Source organism: Cydia splendana, chromosome 1 (genome assembly GCF_910591565.1).
Source record: "Cydia splendana chromosome 1, ilCydSple1.2, whole genome shotgun sequence".
NCBI lineage: Eukaryota > Metazoa > Arthropoda > Insecta > Lepidoptera > Tortricidae > Cydia > Cydia splendana.
In genome coordinates, this window is record NC_085960.1 from 19,269,516 (window position 1) to 19,293,276 (window position 23,761).

General features: G+C 34.6%; 2 protein-coding genes and 1 long non-coding RNA gene across 3 annotated transcripts; all 3 read right to left on the reverse strand.

Moving 5' to 3' along the window:
- Nucleotides 1–5,098: 5,098 nt before the first annotated feature.
- LOC134800027 (uncharacterized) lies at nt 5,099–10,101 on the reverse strand. The gene is made up of 5 exons (XM_063772507.1): nt 9,785–10,101; nt 9,504–9,597; nt 7,685–7,824; nt 7,314–7,421; nt 5,099–5,173 (listed from the first exon to the last, which is right to left on the reverse strand). The coding sequence occupies exons 1-5, from the start codon at nt 9,845–9,847 to the stop codon at nt 5,099–5,101; spliced, it is 480 nt and encodes a 159-aa protein (XP_063628577.1). The 5' UTR covers nt 9,848–10,101.
- A 5,413-nt stretch (nt 10,102–15,514) lies between these two features.
- On the reverse strand, nt 15,515–19,390 carry LOC134791430 (uncharacterized). Its single transcript, XR_010144301.1, has 2 exons — nt 19,185–19,390; nt 15,515–18,950 (listed from the first exon to the last, which is right to left on the reverse strand). It is a non-coding gene; the product is annotated as an uncharacterized LOC134791430 (long non-coding RNA).
- Nucleotides 19,391–19,920: 530 nt separating this feature from the next.
- LOC134800110 (uncharacterized) lies at nt 19,921–22,782 on the reverse strand. Its single transcript, XM_063772618.1, has 3 exons — nt 22,571–22,782; nt 21,812–21,878; nt 19,921–21,121 (listed from the first exon to the last, which is right to left on the reverse strand). The coding sequence occupies exons 1-3, from the start codon at nt 22,769–22,771 to the stop codon at nt 19,989–19,991; spliced, it is 1,401 nt and encodes a 466-aa protein (XP_063628688.1). The 5' UTR covers nt 22,772–22,782; the 3' UTR covers nt 19,921–19,988.
- Nucleotides 22,783–23,761: the final 979 nt, after the last annotated feature.

Sequence of the window (23,761 nt, forward strand, 5' to 3'; positions counted from 1 at the left end):
TATGTCCTGTTCCGGGACGCAAACTATTTCTATACCAAATTTCAACGAAATCGGTTCAGCGGTTAAGCGTCAAGAGGAGTTTCAAAAAAACCGGCCAAGTGCGAGTCGGACTCGCGTATTAAGGGTTCCGTACATTAAGTCCGACTCGCGCTTGACTGCAGATTTCTAATAGGTTTTCCTGTCATCTATAGGTAAAGAACTATTTTGTGTATTCAGACGGACATACAGACGCACGAGTGATCCTATAAGGGTTCCGTTTTTTCCTTTTGAGGTACGGAACCCTAAAAAGATTTATTTATTTTGTGGAATGGTGTCAATGTGATACCTTAAATGGATTCAGCACCCCAGATTTATACGAAAACGATACCAAACACGGCACCTTCACTCATATAAATATATCAAGATAAAATTGAGAGCCCTAAATAAACTTTCAAGAGCGGATATCTCAAGAACTATTCAACATATCGAAAAAATTGACTGAATAAACTTTTAACAAATTAAATTAACTTTCATTTTGTATAAGTTGCCATCTCGCTGAGATGCATAGTTTCCGAGATATAATCGAAAAACCGGAAAATGGGACCTTCAAAGCCCCCTCTCTCCCCCCCGCTCAAGGGCTACGGCCGGGGACTTTTGATATGTTCACCTCCTAACTTGTCAAACCGAGTTACGGAGTCAAAAATTGTGTTCCGAGCATTTCCCTCTACAACTTTTGGAGCATTCGTTGCCTGACCTAAGTAGCTTATTGCATTTCTTTAAAAACTTTTCTGTAAAAGGTTGACGGGTGTTGGGTGTTTATATGCCCAACTAGCAAAATAGTCGTATAAGAATTGATTTACTCAGCCTGTAATCGTATAACAGCCGAGTTACGGTTGTTGAAGCACCAATATATCGTATAATAGCGGTTAACTCGACTATTTAGCAATTTTCGCTAATTAGTGCTATAATCATGTCGTATAAACGTTTATAGCACTATCTTTTAGCACTTTTATTCCACCTTTTAATAAATGCTGAGTTAGCGCTACTAAATCACTTTTATTCAGCATAATTGTTCTATTAAAATCATATAACAGCTATAGATTAGCTAATTGTCTGAATAAGGCGCTTTAATACAACTGTTACTTAACTCTCTTCTCTGTTGCTATAAAAGCCTATTAAAAGCAATCAAATAACCATTTGGCAACAATGCTGCTGTAACAGCGCGCTTATATCATAATTCGGGTAATGGGGTTCAAACCGCTGTTATAGGAGCTGAAGTGTATTTACAGGTTTTATTCAAAATGTATTCAGCTTAGAGTACTTTTAAAGAGTTTTGAACTACATTAACAGCACAAGTCAGCCATGTTGACGTTTCAATATAGTCCGGTGGCCAACTGCATGAAACCCTACCTGACAAAAAAATAGAATAATCCTACTCTGTAGGGGTAGCTGACTTTTAGTAGCATCAACTGTTCTTGGTCGGCCGCGGCTTAATTTGGAAAATTTTGCGCTAATGGCAAAATAGTGGCACAAAAATTCATAAAAAAAACCCCATCGTATAATAGAATGAAACTTGCATGGTAGGATAGCTGCCTTTGAGGACAGCAAAACAAAACTGGTCAGCTACATCCTGTGTTGGCAGGTTCTTGTGTCAGACCGAATTTGTGGTACCACGTGACAGCTACAATTTACCTCATCGAAAAATAGAATCAAAACAACTGATTGTAATACCTACATTAAATTTGTTGACATATGTCTTGGTCGGCCTCACCTTAGCCTGACAGCGTTTTCAGTCCGTCCGCATTAAAAAAAAAGTCAATGGCAGCTATCCTACCATACAAGTGACATTCTATTTTTCGATGAGGTAAATTGTAGCTCACTTGGTACCACAAATTCGGTCGGACACAGGAACCTGCCAACACAGGATGTAGCTGACCACTTTTGTTTTTTTGATGAATATTTGTACCACTTTTTTGCCATTTGCGCAAAATTTGCCAAGTTAAGCCGCGGCCGACCAAGAGCAGTTGAAGCTGCTAAAAGTACCCCTACCTACCCCTACAGAGTAGGATTTTTCAATTTTTTTATCAGGTAGGGTTTCATGCAGTCGGCCATCGGACTATAAATCCATAAACATGGCGACATCATCTGCTATAAGTGTAGCAGTAAACGCAGTTACTCGACTTATAGTCGAATTAATGAGATATAACAGAAACTAGATCGTGTAAGCAAATTTTTACTTATTTTTATTAATATTTTTTTATTGAAATTTAAGAAAATAGGCGGCCCATGAATATATATGAACCAGTGCCTTTGGTTTTATCAATAAAGTATTTTTCGCGCTGGGTTTTACTGTATTAGGTGTACTTACAGACAGTAAAAACTTATGTACACAATCACGGTAAAAATAAATGTCATGGATGACAGCAGTAAAAAATACTTAAGTACCTTTTTGTTTTATTAGACACGTGAAGACGATTAGGCCTCAAACTTAATCAAATAATTGAAATATAATCGCTTACCTGAGATCGTTTTTAGCACATATTAGTTGAATAAAAGCATTTACTGCACTCTTACACATTTAAAATGCCGAGTAAAAGCAAACCGGCTACCTTTACGAAACATTTTTGCTGAGAAAAAGCAGTGCGGCTGCTTTTATAGAACACTTTTACTGAGTAATAGTAAATTGCTAATGTTTATAGAACAAATAGTCGAGTAAAAGCACTATCGTTGCTATTAAAACACTAGAAGTGCTTTTATCCACTTTTACTCAACTCTTACAGCATCGATTTGCTTCTTATACAGCGCTTACTCGATTTTTATAACACTTTTAGTCTGTATAAGTGCGCCTTTTCGCGTTGAGTAAACGCTTACAGGACTTTTACTCGACTGTTTTTACACCGTTTATAGCACCAAAAAGCGAAAATAAAAACGTGCTCTCAACTTTTATAGCACATAGATTTGCTAGTTGGGTGGTTTCTGTCGATTATTATCATTTGCATTGCCCATGATTGACATTTGCTGTCACAAATTTGCTGTCAGATTTAGTCGCAAACCGCACGCAAAGTGCACACAAATGTGTCGACACCTTGTTACGGAAGAGTGTACACACGGCGACGACACTTTGTTTCGAAACAATTCTAGACACATTGTGTGGACTCTGTTACGACACATCTGACATTTAGTTACCACTTTGATGATTCTGCGACTGGAATGGTTATATGGGAGGAACATGTGGGATATTTCTAGTAGGTACATAACTACTTGAATAAGATACTTGCATAGGTAATCATAATCATTTATTTGACGCAATCCATGGCATTACAGATGTTCATAGGTAGATGTAATTTTGCATTTTATTTAAAACGCTATAAATATCCCACAATTTTAAATTACTTAATACACTACTATTAAAATATTGACAAGTTTTATCACAATAATATTATAAAAATAATTATTACATTTGTAAATCCTATACTTATCTACGCAAAAGTGGCAGTACGTATTAATTTCGAATGCCTATTAGTACAAATCATTCATTCTAAATGTCAAAATCATTATTCTAACTATAGGTACCTAACCTAAAATTACACGTATAATGTTATAACTCTGTAAGCTACAATGACATGAAACTTTCAGACGCAAAGTTATCATAGTACAATTTTAGAAATATTCTGGAATGCGTTTAAATAAGTACACGTTTTGTACAATTATTAAATACACGACTATACGGCATGTTAGCTTACTTCACTATCTCACTATCAAAAATATATTTTTAACAAGTAACGTTACTATGATAGTTAATTCATAATCACAGGTCGAATGTACCTACTATATAACGCAGAAGTGAGCACATTTTTAAATAAAAACATATATGTCTTAGCACCACATCACTTTAAGAACCAATTTTTAAACAGACTAAACAGCGCTTCCTCCTAGGCACCTACGTTCACATTATACTTAGAGACGTAATAATGCACAAAAAACAGTTAATTTTTCCGTGTTTTTACAAAATATCTTAGGTATCCTCCTAAGGCCCATCCATACATGAAATTTGAACCTGTAGCGTAAGGTATGACGATCATTCTTCGTTCGAAAATTTTAATAGACAAAAGAATAGCAACTCTGTTCCAATTGAACATGATTTAAATTTCATCAAACTTAATAAGGAGGGTATGTATGAGGAAGGGCTCACAGTTTAGAAATAGTTTATCTAACCTACATTTTTCCCTGACTACGAATTTAGACTAGTTATTTTAATCTTCTGAAGTCAAATTTCGATACATCATTAAATTACTTCCAAGTCTTTAATACCTACTCCCTACTCCGGTCACCTTCAGTGAATCATTTTGAAATATAAAATATGAATAATATCAAAGACAAGAGGACGATCACAGTAGTTTAGCTTACAAAAGTCTTTTCATCCTTTTATTATAAGCATTGAAAAAAATGGGTACTTCCCCAATAATATTCAATTATTATAAATCTTATAAGTAATTATCAAATAAAATTACAAGACTCCTTTGCCGATATTTTACCGTAACATGAATTACGGAAACGGAAACGACCTAGAGATAACTTATTTTGACTATTTAGGACTAGTGAAATTATAATCGCAAGAACTCATTTTCTTGCGATTATAATCTATTATCTTTTCCTAATGAATTAACTAAAATAATTGCAATTTATTATTTAGGTATGCAATTAGTAATTACTACCCGTTCGTTTCAAGTTGGCCGTTACCTCCCGGCCCGCATCACCTCTCGGCTACCACAGCTTTTACGACTATGTTATTAGGTACCTACTTAAATTTAATACAATCACAAAAAATATTAAATAAAGTGAGCGTTCAAAAATAAAGTACTTACGTAATTATTTTTTGTCGACATTACTAGTACCTAATTGTACCTGTGACGTTATCATGCCGACGGCTATCTTGAAGCGAACGGGTATTAGTATCTATTATACGTGACTAATAATTTTAGACTAGTAATAAGAAGAGTTTACCTACTCTTCTATGTAGTTGACCTGAAAAAAAATCAGGGAAATTATTCGGAATCGTCAGTCTTTAAAGTAAGTATAAGTATACTTTTACAAAAAATTACTTACCTCATTACAAAAGTCAACAATCATCGGGTGTGCGTATTTTGCCCATGCCCAAAATGGCTCTCATATGTTCTACTCTTTCCTTTAGTTCCTGAAAATACATACAAATAAAAATGTCAATGCTACGCTTCTAGAACTAGAGGTATAAATATACATATACAAGTAAATAGTTCCCCCGAACTGAAAATTCGCGGTTCGCTAAAAACTATATACTTAGTAAATCGGACGAATTAATTATTTTAATGTAATGATTAACACAATCTATGTATCAGGCAATTTATCCAAGAGAACTAAAGAAAACACGCGTGTGTCCACTGTTTAAAGGGTAAAGGAGACAAAACATCTGTTACAAACTATAGACCGATCACGATTGTTCCTACAATATCAAAAGCTGTAGAATCATTACTATCTCGCACTATAATGAACCACATGGAGGCAAATAACCTTTTGACAGACTCTCAGTATGCATATAGAAAAGGAAGATCAACTACCTCAGCAGCTTTGCAGCTTACAAATGAAGTCATACGAACACTAGACAAGAGACAAAAAGTAGCCGCAGTATTTTTAGATCTGTCAAAGGCCTTCGACAGTATTGATCATGAATTGTTATCACTAAAATTAAAAATGTATGGCATAAATGGATCTGAGTTGCAACTCATAGAGTCATTCTTAAATAACAGAGAACAGACCGTGGAAATTGAAATAGAGGGAAAGAAAATAAAATCAAAACCAAGAATTGTTCCAAATGTAGGACTACCTCAAGGGTCAGCGCTAGGCAATACCCTATTTTTGCTGTTCATGAATGATCTTGCAGAACTAGACATAGATGGTAAATTTATAATATATGCAGATGACACTACTATAGTCGTAAAAGGAAACACCAATGAAATAATTCTAGGAAAAATAAAATTATTAATGGATATTGTACATACGTGGTTTAACGAAAATGGCCTTATTTTAAACTCGGACAAGACCCATGTTATGTTCTTTAACGGAAAGACTCCTATCAGTGATGACGTAAAAATAGATCTCTCAAATGGTTCCTGCTTAAAAAGTTCGACTATGGTTAAAATGTTAGGCTTTACTATTGATCCTGCTATGACATGGAAGACTCATATAGATAATGCATCAAATGCATGTGCTAAAATGGCAACTGGCGTTTACGCCCTTAAACAACTTCGTACAATTATTTCACGTAAGTGTCTCTCGCTTATGTACACTCTATTATGACATATGGTATAATACTGTGGGGAAACTCATCGGACCATGAGAGAGTACTAAACATGCAAAAGCAGGCTATAAGAGTGATCATGAATGCTGGATACAAAGACACATGCTGAGAGTTTTTCAAAACCCTGAAAATCATGACATCAGTGGCCCAATACATATATGAAACTATTATGTTTGTTCGGGAGAATATACACACGTTTAGAAAGAAAGGAGAATCGGAGCGCCCAAATCGTTATCCAAATGACCTCTGTATGAGCCCCCATAAAATCGCAATGGCAAAAAAAATGCCAGGAGTTATAGGTCGTAATTTATATAATAAATTACCCGAACATATCAAAAAGGAATCAAGATTGACAGTGTTTCGTGCTCAAGTGAAAGACCTATTATTAAAAAAGACTCTGTATAACTTAAATGAATTTAACGAAATGTGAATGTTACAAATTATGACATGCATGCATCTTAGTTTAATATTTTCTGACTAGTCGCACCTGTTAGTAGTATAGATATTGTGTACACGATGTATATCTTTAATGTACCTATTACCATGTGTGATGAATAAACTATTATCTATCTAAATAGTTGAAAATTTTTAAGCTGACCGTTTAGGACAATATGAGCATACCGCGAATTATATAGAGCAAAAATGAAGAAATTCAAGATGGCGGCCGTTTTTCCAAAAACTAAGTACATATATACTCATATTAAGCGGGCCTTGAAGGCCCAAAAGCTTTTCAATTTAAAATATATTTCGTTGTCACATAAATAGGTATCTCTATCAATTTAATTTTATTATATTTACAAACAAAAACAAACATACAATTAGGAAAATGTACACAAAACAATATTTTAAATGTATGAACTCCGCGAGCTGTACCTTACCGAGTGGAAAGGTGCCCATCACACTTGCCGCCAACCTTCCCTACATAGTAGGTACCTACGTAACTCATTGGTTGTCGGCATTGTTTTAAACTTTTTATATACAACGTAAGTGAAATAATTACCTGCTGCTTTTTTAAACACATTTCAGCGCTCGGCGGTCTCCACATCTTTTCAGTTTCGATTTCTTTCAGCAGAGCAACGCGCTTCCTCATGGCGTCCTCAAGTGAAGTCTGGAAAAACATTTGAATGAAAAATTATTATGGTGTACCTTCTTGTGTTCTCATTCTTACAGCTAAGGTTAAAAGTTATATGTGTAACATGAGATCAAAATTATTCACACATTTATTGCTTTTGAATCCCTTTACGAGTTTACGCTCAAGATTTTTGCTCGGACCATTTTTTTCCCAAGCTATAACGGGGACGCGTTATCGCTCGCTGGCTGGTTCGGTCAATAAACATAACATTGTTTGGAGACTACCGCTAAGGTACTCACTTTGACGTCCGCGAGGCTTCGAGTAGCATTTTTACTCAACTGCGTCACCTGCAGATAATCCGTCGTGACGCTCTCCCGTCGTTTGCGGGCTTCCTCTAGTTGTGTACGGACGCGGTCTCTGTCTCGAATACTGGCCGCCACTAAAATACACAAAAAATTAGTTACTGCTGACATGGACTAATAAAAAAAGACATTTAGAAGACTGATAGTAGTGATAATGTACATACAGTCGAGTTATACACATGTATAACATACAGTCGCGTTTCTCCAATATTCAGCGCCATCTATTGAAGGGAAGTTGACATAATAGATATTTTAATAAGCGGTCTAATAGCGACGAACAAAATGGGTGAAACTGAGTGAGACACTTCAAAATAACTCAACTTCCGTTCACTATTAGACAGTGCTGCGGTACAGTACAGTCACCTGCAATAATATGTTACACAACGCCGAAGGCCGTAAAAATATCTGACACGCGCGATCTTATTTTGTAGAGTCATAAGGGCGTACTCGAATCCGAAAGCAGTGGTCTAAGCGCCGAACACAATGGATGGAACTCAGACCTGCTGCGCTAGTGGCGCCATCTGTAATGGCACGAATAGCTAAACTACTCTCTATGCGAGGGCGATTTGCACACTTGTCCAGTTTTTCTAATGAAATGGACATGTACATGGACCATCTACCGTACCGTGGTATTTACGCGTGCAGACACATCACATATTTAGGGTCAGTTGGACCAAATTGTCTATCAACGTTAAAGTGCACTAAATATTTTTGTACCGTAAAACGGGGTCAACAGAAATCGCGGGGTGAATAGAGAAATTTTGAACTTTTTCTTTCAAGTTGTTATATTTAAAATCGTACATCTCTAAAATTAGATTTTTTGGAATGCGTATATAGTAGACTATTTATTCTCTACATTGATACCAAAATAACTTAATCAAACTGCCTAAAAGTAAGAATTTTTTGACTCTAAAGTTAGGTCTCGCCGGGGTTAGAAATGAACCCTGTCTGAATTTTGTTCTAGCGGTAAATGTTTTGACATTAACTAAGTAAAAGTTAGCTAACCTGGTAATATAGTATCTGTAGTACCTAAATAATATCACTAATTAAGTAATTATCTCTATAAAGAAGCATTTTTTTTTTGCAAAAAACGAATAACAAGCAATTTTATGTGATAAAGGGGTCAGTGGACACGCATATGGGGTGAATAGTTACGCCATAGGGGGTGATTAGATACAACAAAGGGGTGTAAAGACACGCCTTGGGGGTTAAAAGACACGGAAAAATAATTTTGTCTGAAATAGCTGTTTAACAGATATATATACCATTTGCCAATATAGTATCAACATAATAATGACCAAATTAGATGCCTATGACAACTAAAACTTAATATTTCTATTCACCCCTTTCTTGTGTCTATCGACCCCGTTTTAAGGATATGGAGAAAACAGGTAGTTTTCTTTGATTTTCTCTGAATTGGGAAGGTAAAAATTTTTTTCATAAATGCAAAATTGAAGAACTAACCACGACTCAAAAAATGATATCAAAATTTTTACTTTTATCATTATTGACGAAAATCGTCCTTGAAGTAGAAAATCGTGTCTTTTCACCCCGTTTTACGGTATGGGAAGTTTCATAGTTGGTGCAACTGGCCCATATATGGGTCTCATGAAGATGACGTCTACGTACTAATACAACTTTTGACACGTGTGATTTTTTTTAAACTCCACACCGATTTTCTACATGAATTTTAATAATAAAATGTTAATACATATAATATACGTTACTAACGTAACAACTAATAATACATGCTTACCCATAGCTGCACACATATTCTGCCTTTCCACAAGCTCATAACTCAAAACCTGCAACGGAGTTCGCTCCTCAGTCACTGGCTCTTCTTCCACATCCTTAAACATAATATTCTATAAACAACAACATACCTACATGTTATTTTACTATTTGAGATTAATTTTAAAGTCATGTTATATCTGACTATTTAAATATATAATAATTAGGTAGGTACACCTACTCACAGTAATAATTAAATTTGCAGAAATTGTACATGCACAATATTTCGCTCAAAAAGAAACTTACGATGATTTCCACCGTGCTATCTGGTTCACACGTATCCATTTCCACGTCAATAATATTTGCCATCACTAAAACTATTATCACACTGTTTCACTAATTCTAAGGGAACAGACAAGCACACTGTGTAAGACACAACTTTGTAATGAGCAGTGCAAAAACTGCAAAACGCCGGCCGGCTCGAGATTAACCATTGTTAGCGGAGAGGGGTAGTTTTGTAACTGTGTTTATGTTTTGTTAGTAATTCATAATGGCACTAAGCGGTCTTGTAATAAAGTGCCAAATTACATGGCATTTAAGGCAGGTAAAATCATAAACAACCTCTTTTTACAAGCTTTTTACAAGTTAATACATGGTGTTTTAAGAGATTAATGTGGCATGAACACTTACCTAAACGAAAGTATAAAACAGACAGGTTGGCGTCTCGTCTGGGACATTTAACTTGGATCTTTAAATTAAGTAGGTGGGTAGGTATAACTACCTAATTATACCTAGTAACCTAATACATGCATTAAATGTATCATCTTTTTAAAGGGTCTTAGATCTTACTAATCTATACCTATAGCTATTTTTGCTTTTTATCCTTACGGCAAACTATAGATTATAATTATAGAATTGTTGTTGGAATTCTTATAAATAATTAAAATAAGTAAGCAAATGAACTATCCATGAATATATTTTTAGATGATCATTTGAATTCAAACGAGCAGCGCATACCTACGTACACTTCCTTAACGACAATCGTTATTGGTCGTTAGATAATTACAAAAAAAATAATTAACAGCTTATTAGTTTAAACCGTAAATGAATCTAATTTATTTAGTTAAATCGTGTTCTTTTTTCTCTTGACTTCTTTTTAAGATATCTACATCTAGCTAAGGGAAAACATACGGGGTAATATGTATATGAAGTAAAAAATCAGTTCGTGTGTGTGAGAGAACTAGAGAAGTTCACCTCGTCTATAATTTGCAAGTACCTATGATAAGGGTCCTTAGAGGAAGTACAGCCCAATTATTTATGTGCCCAATTAGGTTGGAAATGTGGTATGCCCATGAAGAATTGCCATTTAACCCTTACCTACTTGTATACTTTTAATTCTTTTGCACATCAATCGCATTTTAATTAGAGGAACCTAAGTACATCCTAAGTAAATAGTTTAGGCACATAACCTACCTACTAATAAAAGTTACCTTTACATAGGTATAGATATTAGGTATAATAAGTGAGATTCGCATTCAATGTGAAATATAGAACGAAGCATAGAACACAAGAATGTAACTAATTCTATAAAATAACTACAAGCTGATCAATCATCCAAACTAGATTTTTAGCTGGCGCCTGCTGCTTTGCCAAAACCAGACCGGATTACACATTTTATGATCCCTTTTGTTTCACTTGCTTTGTAAGCGCTTCGAATAGCAGCCTAAAAAGCAGGGACCGTATAACCGGTTTTATTAAATACCTGTATAAAAACTGTCAAACGAATACCGGTTAAAATGTTATACCTATATTCGCATTAGAGGTATTGCTGTCATTACGTTTTTGTCTTTATCGCTATTTGTACACTAATTGACATAATGAAATACCGGTATTCATTAATACCTCAATAATAACAGGTATTCAGTATACCGGTAATGGTTTTCGTATTTAATACCGGTACTCATTGCACTTGATCAAAGAGTAACCAAAAACTTTGCGACAAGAGGTTAAAGTTGTTGTTAAGTCCTCATGCCAAAGACATATGTAACTTACTATCTATTATTTTTGCTCATGCTTATATTGATCGCTGTACAAGCGAAAGATTTCATGATTTAACCACGAGCGTAGCAAGTGGTTCGAAATCTGTAAAATTGAGCGTTGCGACCGTTTCAAGGCACGAGGTTAATGAATGAATTAATGAAAATAATTAATCCCAGAAAACATGAGCAAAAGATATGAAATATGAGCGCCGCGCCGCCAAAATCTTCGCGCCGCCGCCGCCGCCAAAATTCTGCGCTATCGGTGTGGCATCGGCGTGACCTTGTTAGATACTAGAGTCTGTCTAAGCTAACTTTGCACCGATTTGAACAGAACAAAGTGAGGGAGTGTTATTATAATATAAACGTCATATTTTCATAGAACTTTGACATTAACGATGATATTTACACACGTTGTCGTTGCAAATGCTATGCAGATTAGTTTGATCGGGAATTTATTGCTTTTATATAACGTGCTAACAAATTAGGTACCGATATTTTAAGAGATGGTACTTTATATAAAAACAATTAACTTTAAATAGGAATCAAGAAAACTTTTCATATCATATTTTTGTTTTATTTACCGAACAAAAATATAAATTAAGATTATATCTAAAAATAATCATTACGTGCATTTAACCACATAAAGAAAAAAATACATAGAGTGCTCACTCAGAAAAGTCTAATGCTCAACAACTTTCAGCGAATATTAAACAAGGATTAACTGGCACTTTATTTTCAACTCCTTCTGCTTTAATATAGTAGTAGTAGTAGTAAAACACTTTATTGTACAAAAATCAAAACAAAACAGGAAAAATAACATTCGTCATTAGTACAAAGGCGAAACTATGCCTTTAAGTGATCTCTTCCAGTTAACCTTTGAGCAATATTAGTTGTAAATAGTTGTTCAATACAATTTTTCAGACATTTTTGAAATTAATATTCTTTTTAGGGTTCCGTATTTCGTACCAATATCAAGTTGATATCAACTGCAAAAAAGTTTCTTGAAGGGGTTTTTATAGGCTTTTAATATCGTACATTTAAGTCACATTCACTCATTGATTCATTCATACTATTTTTGCAATTAGTAGGTGGTCTGTGCGAGCAGTGTGTGTAATCATTCACCTCTCCTGGCGATACGTACATATAATAACTATTATATTTGACTATAGCTACCCGCACTGACTTCGCACGGATTACACAAAACCTTAACAAATTGTACACCTAAACTAAAGCTTCCTCAAAAATCTTTCTATTGATAGCTGAAATCCGCATGAAAATCAGTTGAGTAGGATTTGATTTGAGTTCATCGTGAACATACATTCATATAGTTACAGACAGACGCGGTGGGGGACTTTGTTTTATAAAGTGTAGTGAATTAGTGATAGATTCAATTAACAGTAACCTCACAATATAAAGAGATGTTCATTATGCTGCTTATCTACAGTTAATGCCATGAAAAACTTTTTTCCTACCATAATTCAATAAATTAAATGAAATGAAATTAAATGAATTAAGGTTTGACTTCTCTTCGCATAAACCAAGTTTTCAAGGCTACGCCGCCGATTCGCCGCCACCGCCAACCAATTTTGACCGGCGAACCGCCGCCGGCTAAATGCCTATTGGGCGGCGCTAGACGTGCGCGCCGGTCGAAAAAACTTGGGTGGCGGCGCGCCACAAAAAAATCCACGGCGGCGGCGTGGAATTTTTCAACTTTTCAATATTAAGACGTATAATGAAAAGCCATGCTTAACCCTTAAATCGACAAGGGAAAAAAATCTCAAAAAACTGTGTTAGTATCATTTTTTTGGTGTTATTATCTTATTACGTGGTTGTTTATTGTAGAAAAATCATGAAAAAAATCTATTTATAATAGTTTCGAAAAAAACATAGGTATGTCAAATATGTTGGATGTTGCCAGGTTCGGTGTAAATAAAAAGATACGCCGCATAATGAAAAGACGTCTAGTATTTTGGACGTTGCCTAGTTAGTATACAGTACTTTATATGCATAAGGTTTTTTTTGTCAAATTCATTTTTTTTTTTAATAAATATAGAATAATTGCATTTTTAATTACAAATACACTTACTGATAATGTCAACTTATGTTATGAACTAAAGTAAAACCTATTATTTTTATATTTTTCCAAAAGCTTTATAGCTCGTAGGTGGTAAAATTTTACCAGTCATTGGCGTCATTTTATTAACATTAAATCAAACTTAGCGGGGTATCGTAGGATGCAGCAACATCTGAGCAATGGTATACAACAATGCATGCAATTTTATCAATATTTTCGTAAGAAATTTCTGAAATGAAATCGGGTCTGTCTCTTGATGTCTTGATGAACGCACAGGAAAAAAAAACCGTAATAATATTTTTTTATCTATTCGGTTCATTACGTTGCAATACGACAAGTAATGACTTTTTAAAAGGTTTTGAAACACCTAAAATCCCTCTGTTTAATTCATATTCATATTCATAAAAACTACCAGAAAACGTGATAATTTTACTCTTCGCATACTTGGCACAAGTGCCTTGTAATCGACAACGGTTAAAACACTGGACATTATACTTTGTAAATGTGTTTTACCCATAGGTACATGGTACATACAACACATTTTTATGTAAATCGTACTGCCACATAATAAATAGTTAGTATGGTGTTGATGCGACATAAAATAGTAGAAATTAAATTATATGACCAAAAAAATTCCGTAAGTACGTAATTATTGCCATGTTTAAGTAAGTATTTTACGTCAAAAATGTGAGAGTTACGTAGGAAGTGGCGCCTATTTCAACTATTTCTTATCGGACTATAACCTATTACATATTTTAACGCTGCATAATACTGTCTTATAAAAAATATTCGGCGCGAATTTTAATCTACCGGCGGCGGCGGCGGCGCGCGGACTCCTTATGGCGGCGGCGCGCACGTCTAATTTGAGATTATAAACTACATACATAATAAAATACAATTAAATCAACAAAAAAAAACAATTAAATGAATCAAATGAACGCTATTAAATATTTATCATTCAAAATCATCACCTAACAGCTAATTTTACCAGCCAACATGAAAACGGGCATTCTAAGATCCGGATCTTAAGTATTTACAACTTTACAAGCGGGCCGGACAACGTCCTTGACGAGTAGCGAAGGAACGAATCGTGGTACTACTACAACCGGTATTGGCACTTACTTATTACCGGTAATAGCTTTAGGAGTAAACTATCAAATAGTGGTATTTGTTGTCAATTGGCTAAACCGATAACACTATTGAATACCGGTATTCGAATACCTCTATTCGGAGCTTAAGTGATATAAATACCCAAATTCAAATTACACCGGTTATACCTCAATAATAACCTGTAGTCAGAATACCGGTAACGGTCCCTGCTAAAAAGTGAGTAGGTAGATGTCCATTGTTAAATAAAACACTCAGGGAAACAATGTACCTACTCACTGTACTCAGCCAAATAGGCTTTAGGTATTTCCAAATAAAAACATATAAGTATATGAAACATAACTTGTCTCAGTAGATTTCCGAATTAAGTGCCCAATTTTATGGTATTTTTAGAGTTCCGTACCGAAGGGTGAAAACAGGACCCTATTAATAAGACTCCTCTGTCCGTCTCCGTACTCTGTCTGTCACCAGGCTGTATACATGTGTGCATGTGTAGGCATGTGTGTGTATCTCATTCAAACGTGATTTTTTTGCCGTTTTGCGTTATGGTACGGAACCCTTCGTGCGCGACTCCGCCTCGCACTTGGCCGGTCTGCTAGACGGACTCGATTGCCCACTATTGGGGTACATATCTACAATCCTTCCTCCTCTCCCTTTTGCTTGTGATGTCCAGATTGTCCATAATAGTACTTATGTAGGTATAGGTATATACAAAAGCCCCTTTAAAGTCTGCCTATGACGCTCTGAGACGGGTTTCTTGATATTGATTTAGAGTTAAGTATTGCTTATAATGTTTAAAAAATTAAATAAAACATATTTCTGGAAGATATCACCAAACCGTTTATTATTATTTTAGTAAAAGTGTGCGTTTCAGTTTACCTTACCTAAAATATAATTATTATACCCAGGGTGTAAAACCCTAATATTTATAAATAATAGAATGTATAAATATCAAAAATTGATACAGTAATTATCTAATTATTCATCTTTAATTTTATTAACCCCTTAACCATTTGTAAATAAAATAAATACCTAACTACGTTATTAGTATTGTGCTTTAATAATAATAATCCACTTATTTAACCTAATGAATCAACATAATTAAAATTGAATAAAATCAACAGTTATTGTTTCATAAATCATATGCATGCAATGCATAATACATCTACTACAAACAAATACAAGTACCATCATAGATAAATATAAGTAAAGAAAGAGTGGTTCTTCTCTTCTCTCGTGTCGAGGTTCCTCTAAAACTCTAAACAGTGGATGCCCAGAAAGAGTGGTAACTCCATACATCAGTTTTCTAACCAAAACGTGAGTTATTTCGTAGTCGACATCTAACGTCAAGTTGTGGAATTATCAGTACCGCTACTTGACCGCAGATGTCACAAGTGTCGCTGCTGACTAAAAATGTACTGCTAAAACAATTTAAAACTAATATTATAAGCAGAAGGAGTTGAAAATAGAGTTTCAGTTAAGGGGCTACCCGAGGTTTTCATCGATTTTTGACTAGTTTTGAATCGTATCTCCTTTTTTTGCACTACAGATAGAATTATAAGACAAACGGTTATCGGTTTTTCAATCTTTTATCTCTGGTTTTGTCCACCGGATTTTGAAAAAAATTAATACTCATTTTTTTATGAATTTTTTTAAACATTGCCTATAAAAACACTTTTTTCGTATCTAGTTTGCAGTAAAGGATCTTACATGTACGAAATCTACATATTTGGGTTCGTCTTTGACGTCTCGAACAGCGTGTCCAGGGTTTAAAATAGTTTTAATTTTAAACTAGGTAATTAACACAAAAGTTATGGCCAGAAAACCAGTTTTTTAGCCTAAAATTGTTCAACTTTGATGCCAAATATCTCGAAGACAATGAACTTTGAAGTAAACATGGGAACTATATTGCTTAAAGCCGTTGCTGTTAATATAATAAGCTACAAAAAACATTAGAAAACTAAGGGATTCAGATCGAAGGTCATTGGCTTGGGGTAGCCCCTTAATTCGGTTATAATATTAGCTGAAAATTGTTGAGCATTAGAGTTTTCGTTCGTCGCGACATCTATTGTCAACTAGCAATACTGATTAGTTCCGCTACTTGACGCTAGATGACGACTACGAAATAACTCGCGTTTTGGTAAGAAAACTAATGCATGGAGTTTCCACTCTTTCTTTACTAATATTTCTCTATGGTAACATAAATGTACTCTCAGTGTTATCACAAAAAATATACTCAAAGAAGAGACTCAACTTATATTCGAAATGTTAGCAGGTACTTCGTAAATTATGCAGCAATCATTTAATAAATATTTCGATATTCAATACCTACCTACCTACTTAAGATTCAGTCATTAGTAATTTATGCAAATATTAAAATATTTAATAAATTTTATGTACAGTCACCTGCAATAATATGTTACACAACGAAGGCCGCAAAAATATCTGACACGATCTTATTTGTAGAGCCATAAGAGCGAGTCACATATTTTTGCAGCCTTCGAAGAGTAACATATTATTGCAGGCGACTGTACATACCTCATTAATATATATTCAAGGTGAACAGATTTTTCAAAATTTTCACTATCAACTTATTACCTAATACATGAATAAATAGCTGCAAAAACTAAAACAATTGATATGTATATGTATAAACAATGGACATAGATATAAGTAATCAACTAATTAGTTTATCAGGTGCTTTGGGGTAGTTTTTAAAGATCTTCTTTCTTATGTTTTAACAAGATTACTTGGTACTATAGGTTTTAGAAAATAATGTTTTGCATTACTTAACAGGGTTTTTGATACATAAGTAGGTATTTAATGTAGGAATAAGATATTAGATACCCTCGAAGAAGACAACTTATTTATAGACCAAGTTTAAAATAGCTACTACAGTGTGTGTTCAAATGCTAAATATTGACATTGTTGAATAAAGACCTATTTATGACACTGTTAACTTATAATGTTTAATTATTGTTTATGGTAAAAGAACTTAACTGCTTAAGCATGAAAATTCCTAATCACCATGAGTTGTTTACTAATGAATTTAATATTCAATAGAAATTGACAATACCTTGAAATAACTGAAGTGAGTGATTAATTAATTTACCAAATGCTTTGTAAAAATTAAATCTGTTGAAACAACATTATAAATCTTATCTTATAATATTCAAAGTTCAAGTAAATAGGACAGATACAGGACAAGGCATGAAAAAGGTCAAGTTCTAATTTGTGTTTCTCGGCATTCAGTGCATATATATTATAGTTAACCTATAAATATATAATTTTAAGGTCTTTAAGGTCAAAATTAGGCCCAATCCAATTGACTTACAAAACGCGAGCCTATAGATTGCTTTGTATAAGCTGACACACATGTTACATGTGGAAAATATTTACAGATTAGTATGCATTCTACAGATGGTCAAGCAAATCTTGTCAGTAGAAAAAGGCGGCAAATTTAAAAAATGTAGGCGCGAAGGGTTATTGTCCCATAGCAGTGGTGGCGCGTCACACATATCCATAGGCAAACTAAACTAAACTAACTAACTTGGGCTAATTTGGCTTACATATTTCCTTTACAACTCTGCTCAAACATCCAAAAACAGGCAAGCCGGTGGGAATCGGCTTTTATGGACGCGCCGCCACTGTCCCATAGAAAATTTGTGTTTCGTGTCTTTTTCTACTGACAATATCTGCTTGACCAACTATATATCAGCTGTTATTAATCAACCCCTATACTGCCTTTTTTACACACAACCACTGAATCAATACTTAGTATGCCAGAATGTGGACCCATGCATAAATTAAAATTAGAGTTCACTACCCAAGATGCAGATCCACATACAAGCATATGACCATTTAAGCAAAAATTTGAACAGAGGGCCTACCACAAACCACGTTCGACGCAACTCCCCGTCACATTTATGAACGTATTTACAAGTGCAACAGAGAGGCAACACATTGATCGTGGTTCGCGGTAGGCCCTCAGGTTTTATTGAAATCATTTGAGATAAAGATAAGTTAAGCCACCACAAATTGCTATAATAATAGCAATCAAAACTAAACTAATGATCTTAGTACAGAAACAAAAGATGATGACTCCCAGTACAGCAGCGCAAACCAAAGCAGCCGCCCAAGGAACAGTTGTCAATTTAAACGCAGGTTTTTCATCTTGTTTTTTCTCTGCAATTGTTGTGACAATAACTGCTAGAAGGAAAACTCCCACAGTCCAAGTTATTGCGCGTGACATCTAAAAAGGATATAATGGGGGCTTTGTACTATACAATTAGAGTAGTTTGACGCTCTAGTTCCGTATAAAAAAATGAGTCACGTGCAAATTAAGAATTTAGTAGATACATTTTAAAAACACTCTTATTTTCAAATAAGGAAGTTAATTTACTAGTGAAACTCAACGTGTTTAAATGAGAAGATATTTTTTTAATGAACAAAACAAACTTGGTAACAGTATAAAAAGTGTACTTACTTTTACGTTATTAAGTTACAAGAAAATATCAAATAATCCGATGTTCTATTGTATTAAGCTGTCAGCAGATCCCATGTATATTCTCTAGTATTTACTTATGATTATGACTATACTTCAGCAGCCTTTGATTGATCGTATCTTGGTCAAAATTCCTTGTTCTTTTGTATTTTCCAATCACTTCAGCCACTTTGTTGATGTATTTTTATCATATTTTTATATTGATGATAGATGTCAATGTCATATGTATTTGTCACTGTCAGTGTAAAAGGGCTCTACAGATGTGACAATTTGTCGTCGCAATTTGTGTTTAGATTATTTTTTGTTCAAAACACTTGTTACAAGGTATTTTGCCAATGCTCCAACGCAGTCAGTTCCCTTTAACTACGCAAGTCAACTAGTTTCACTTTTTATCTTGCTCCTCGCTCGTGTATAAATGCCATTTGTTAAAAAAGGACGTCTATACCAAATCCATACCAAACACAGACTACAAAGAGATCAGACCGCCAACTCGGGAACAAAGACTATGTACGTTAGACAAGTATATTTTATCTGTACTCCTAGTCATGTATGACGTTTCTTTTTTTTAAATTTTGAATTGATGCGTAGCAAAGGACGTAACGTATACAGCCAACCTTGCGTGACCAGCCCCCCCCCCCACCCCTCCTCCTTAGGAAATTAATACTTATAATTGATATAGTTCCCGGCATTTAAATTGAACACCGACTTATACAGTAAAATTGAGTCAGTGTTCAATTTAAATGCCGGGAACTACACTTGTCGCAATAATTTAAATAAAACACAATTTTATTTATTAAACGATTTATTCCTCAGTCTTTTCTTATATTTTAAAAAAGCTTTCTGCTGCATCGCAGGCAAAGTGCGGTTTTTTATCCGCACAATATCCGTTCCTTTTAATATTTTATTAATGTTATTGCACCAATTTGTAATCGAGAACTTTACTGTCACGGAAATAAAATATGACAAAATTTCACGGTGTGTGGTACATTTAAAGAAACTAAATGGATTGTTGAACAAAATTTTTTCCATAATTTTGGCCGTCAGATTTAATTCATGGGCTCGGTGTTCCAAGAATCCGTTTGTTTCTTTAATAATTGTACCGAAACACCGAACAGCACCTCTGGATGGGTAAGTAAGGCGTTTCGTGGCGGCATCATACTCTCTTTGATGAATCCATTTGTGGATTGCGCCTTCTTTAGTAGTAAGGCTTTTTCTGCAACTGTCACATTGATTATTATATTTCTGCATTGTTTTTGTTACCACCCATCCAGCAGTGTACGCTCGCGAATGGAGAACATTTAGTTGCTCCCGTTGGGCCTCTTCTACAGTATCTTCTACATCTCCTACTTTGGGATGACCCGGCTCGACCCTAGCAGTTTCACTATCTTCAAATAATGATTTTAAATTAATTATTTGGTCTGCCGAGTCATCCTCACAATTATAAGCGTCACCATGAAACTTTATCATTCTAGTAATCAATAATGATTTAAAGGTGTTCTTGAAACTGTGGCAGTTGGGGTCGTTGTTCCTATAATTATAGGCCCTGACTTGGCCAAAGAAGTTTTCAATTGGATCTGAATTGAAGAACCTTGGGCGCATTATTGTCATATTTTTGCTCTTAAAAAACTGCCACAGCTTCATGAATGTTTTTACCGTGGCAATAAAGTTTTTTAAGGAAGGCACGGATTTCGGATTTCCCTTGGAATCTACATATTTAATTTTTTCCAGTTTCTCGATGCTCTCCGGCCAAAATTCATGGTGCTTAGATTTTTCTGTCACTGCACAGCGTAGCTCTTTTCCTTTCTTTTGTGAATAGGTTGCTGATCCGTTGATGCTATCAAACAATTTATCAAAGAACAAAACTGTTTCAGCAGTGTTTCTTAATGTTTCACTCACAGGTCTGCCGTCCGCATAGTGAGCTAAAAACAAGAAAATGACCATATTTGTTTATTTTATGCATAATAGATTTGTGAAGTTCAAGTAGGTACTTTATCATCAATAGTATTCACTATCTATACCTATTGTTCTATCTTCATAAATTTCATTTCATTCCCTGCAGCACTTTATAGCAACAGACAGACAAATATTTTCGCATATAATATAAGTAGGGATTCGTGTTCTGAGTCTTCTCGGTCTACCGGATATTAATCTAGATATGTACCTATATACCGGGTGTGGCCTGTAATATGAGCAAAAAATTAAACTGTAGGCTGTACTCCTCATACTGACCAACATTTGTTCAGCGACTTTAAAAAATAACTTGTGGTTTGATTTCTAATACACTTTAAAGTTTATTCTAAGACGCAATGTATTGCGAATTTTGTTATGTTTAAGGCGTGACAAGCAACGTCTATCACAATGATATGGCGCGGCGATGGCGTCCATTGAAGATAATATTTATTTTGTATGAAAAATAGGGAGTCAAAATACTTCATAATTTTTAAAAGTTGTTGAACAAAAGTGTCACCGTTTAAGGAGTAGAGTCTATGTTTTAATTATTTGCTCATGTTACAGGCCACACCCAGTATAACTATATTTTTACTCTTGCATTCTACAAATGGGTACCTAACTATTTATGTTAGTGAAAAGGAGAAAAAATAATTACTTACAGAAGTTGGCTGTGTAAGATAGAGCCGAAGACAGTGTGTAACTAAATACTTTTACACAGTTCTTGACCTGAAAAGAAATATATATTTCAGTACTCAATATGTAATATATCGTTAATATATTAAAATACCAATAACCAAACTATATTTTAGCGGATAAAATGCAGCAATGTGAATGTAGTATAAATTACTTGAGTATTAGGATATAAAATCATTAAAATATTCCAACTGGTCATAACATTCTCAATGCATCTATAGGCTGATTATAAGGACGGAACCATTTACTACAGTACATAGGTAAAGCATATGCTAGTTGATTGTATAAGAAAATCTTTAGTTATACTAGATTTCACACATTGAGAGGGTATCGACTGTCAAGTGAGTCAGTGACGCCCTCATTATTGTGTTTTCTAATAAACCAATCCATTTGTCTATAATCCAGTAAGTGTAAGTATATATATTAAAATTGTAGCCCTATTGATTTCACCAACTTTTGTTCATTATAATCATTATTGTCTCATAGCTTTATTTTGCTACATCATCTAAATGGCAAATGGTGGCCACTTTTTTCCGTTCAAGTGATGAAGTCAAAAGTAAGTAACATATAAAACTATATCACAGATTAATTATTGTGGGATAAGTAGGACAACACTAATATATACTTATTTATACAGAAATTAATTGGTTTATTAGAAAACACAAACCCCCTAATGAGGGCGTCACTTGACGCTCTGCGCAGTCTTAGTAAAAATCGGCACCAACCTTCATCTTTTTAATTTTTTCAGGTATCACATGCTGGTCATTTAACTTATGCAGCATTCTTGTTTCCATATTATTGCAGTCCGTTTCGTATACATCCACGATGTCTCTCCATGTGGATAATTTTCCTTCAAAGGAAATGTCTTTATTCAAAAAATTATTTCTCAATCCTTTAATAAGATGAGGAGGGTCGAATATAACCATCAGTTTGACTTCGTTTATTGTTACTATGCCATCTAAAAAAAACACAGAAAATTAAAAAAACACTTCAAATATCACACCTTTGAAATATCTTATTCTATTTTCGAGTTACAACTGTTTTACGATGGCTTTGCAATGATCTGCCCCGCGCTATGGTAAAAAAAATTAAGCCTTGAAGAATTATTTAACATACATCAATTCAAAGTGTTATTAAACCTATAAGTACTACTAACCTGGTTCCTGATTTGTCAGTAATTGGTCACGCGCTGTGTCAGCCTTCAGGCAATTTAGAGCCGCTTGGAAAGCTGACCCTTGGTCGCAAATAAGGGATATCGGCTTTAACCCGCATCCTACAACCGCTGTGATAATATCCACGAGTATACTTTTTAATTCTGTGCCTTTAGTAGCGCCTTGGCAAAAATAAAAGGCTATTGGCTGCTGCCACTTGTGGACAGCTCCTCTCAACATAAACACGAGGGCATGATCAGCGAAATCATTTTTTCTCTCGCCAAGCTCTACTAACCCATTAATTTTATCTTTGTTTTTGTCATAAGACAAGCCAGCCTCTAAAGACATTTCGTCAAATATGACTGAACACAGTTTTTTTTTGTAGCTCCATTTTTCGGTCTGAAATTTAAATACATAGATAAGCGTTAAAAACATTTAACTAAATGTATATATATAAATAAAACTAAATTATATCTAAGATCCCTTAATAAATCTAAAATTCAACACAATATGAAACTACTAAATAAACCGCCAGTGAAAAGGTACCTATCACACTTGCTGCGTTCAATTTCGATGGACAGCCAAGAATGACTCACAGCGCGGGTCAAGGTCCCTTTTAAATTACAATTATTACTAGTGGCTCTGTGAGCTGTAGACCTCGCGAGCAGAGCTTGAAATAACATGGTGCTAAGAGCTTTAAATACACCGTGTTTTTTTTTATTTCCGTTAATTTCAAGGGTGCATTCCTGAGCTTAAATCAAGTAA

Excerpts from the sequence above, each read along its gene's own strand:
- LOC134800027 (XM_063772507.1), bottom strand. The coding sequence starts at position 9,847 with ATGGCAAATATTATTGACGTGGAAATGGATACGTGTGAACCAGATAGC. Across the intron at positions 9,598-9,784 it reads ATAGCACGGTGGAAATCATC|GATGTGGAAGAAGAGCCAGT; the intron begins GTAAGTTTCTTT and ends ATTATGTTTAAG. Across the intron at positions 7,422-7,684 it reads GAAGCCTCGCGGACGTCAAA|ACTTCACTTGAGGACGCCAT; the intron begins GTGAGTACCTTA and ends ATGTTTTTCCAG.
- LOC134800110 (XM_063772618.1), bottom strand. The coding sequence starts at position 22,771 with ATGGTTATATTCGACCCTCCTCATCTTATTAAAGGATTGAGAAATAAT. Across the intron at positions 21,879-22,570 it reads AAAAAATTAAAAAGATGAAG|GTCAAGAACTGTGTAAAAGT; the intron begins GTTGGTGCCGAT and ends ATTTCTTTTCAG. Across the intron at positions 21,122-21,811 it reads ATCTTACACAGCCAACTTCT|CTCACTATGCGGACGGCAGA; the intron begins GTAAGTAATTAT and ends TCTTGTTTTTAG.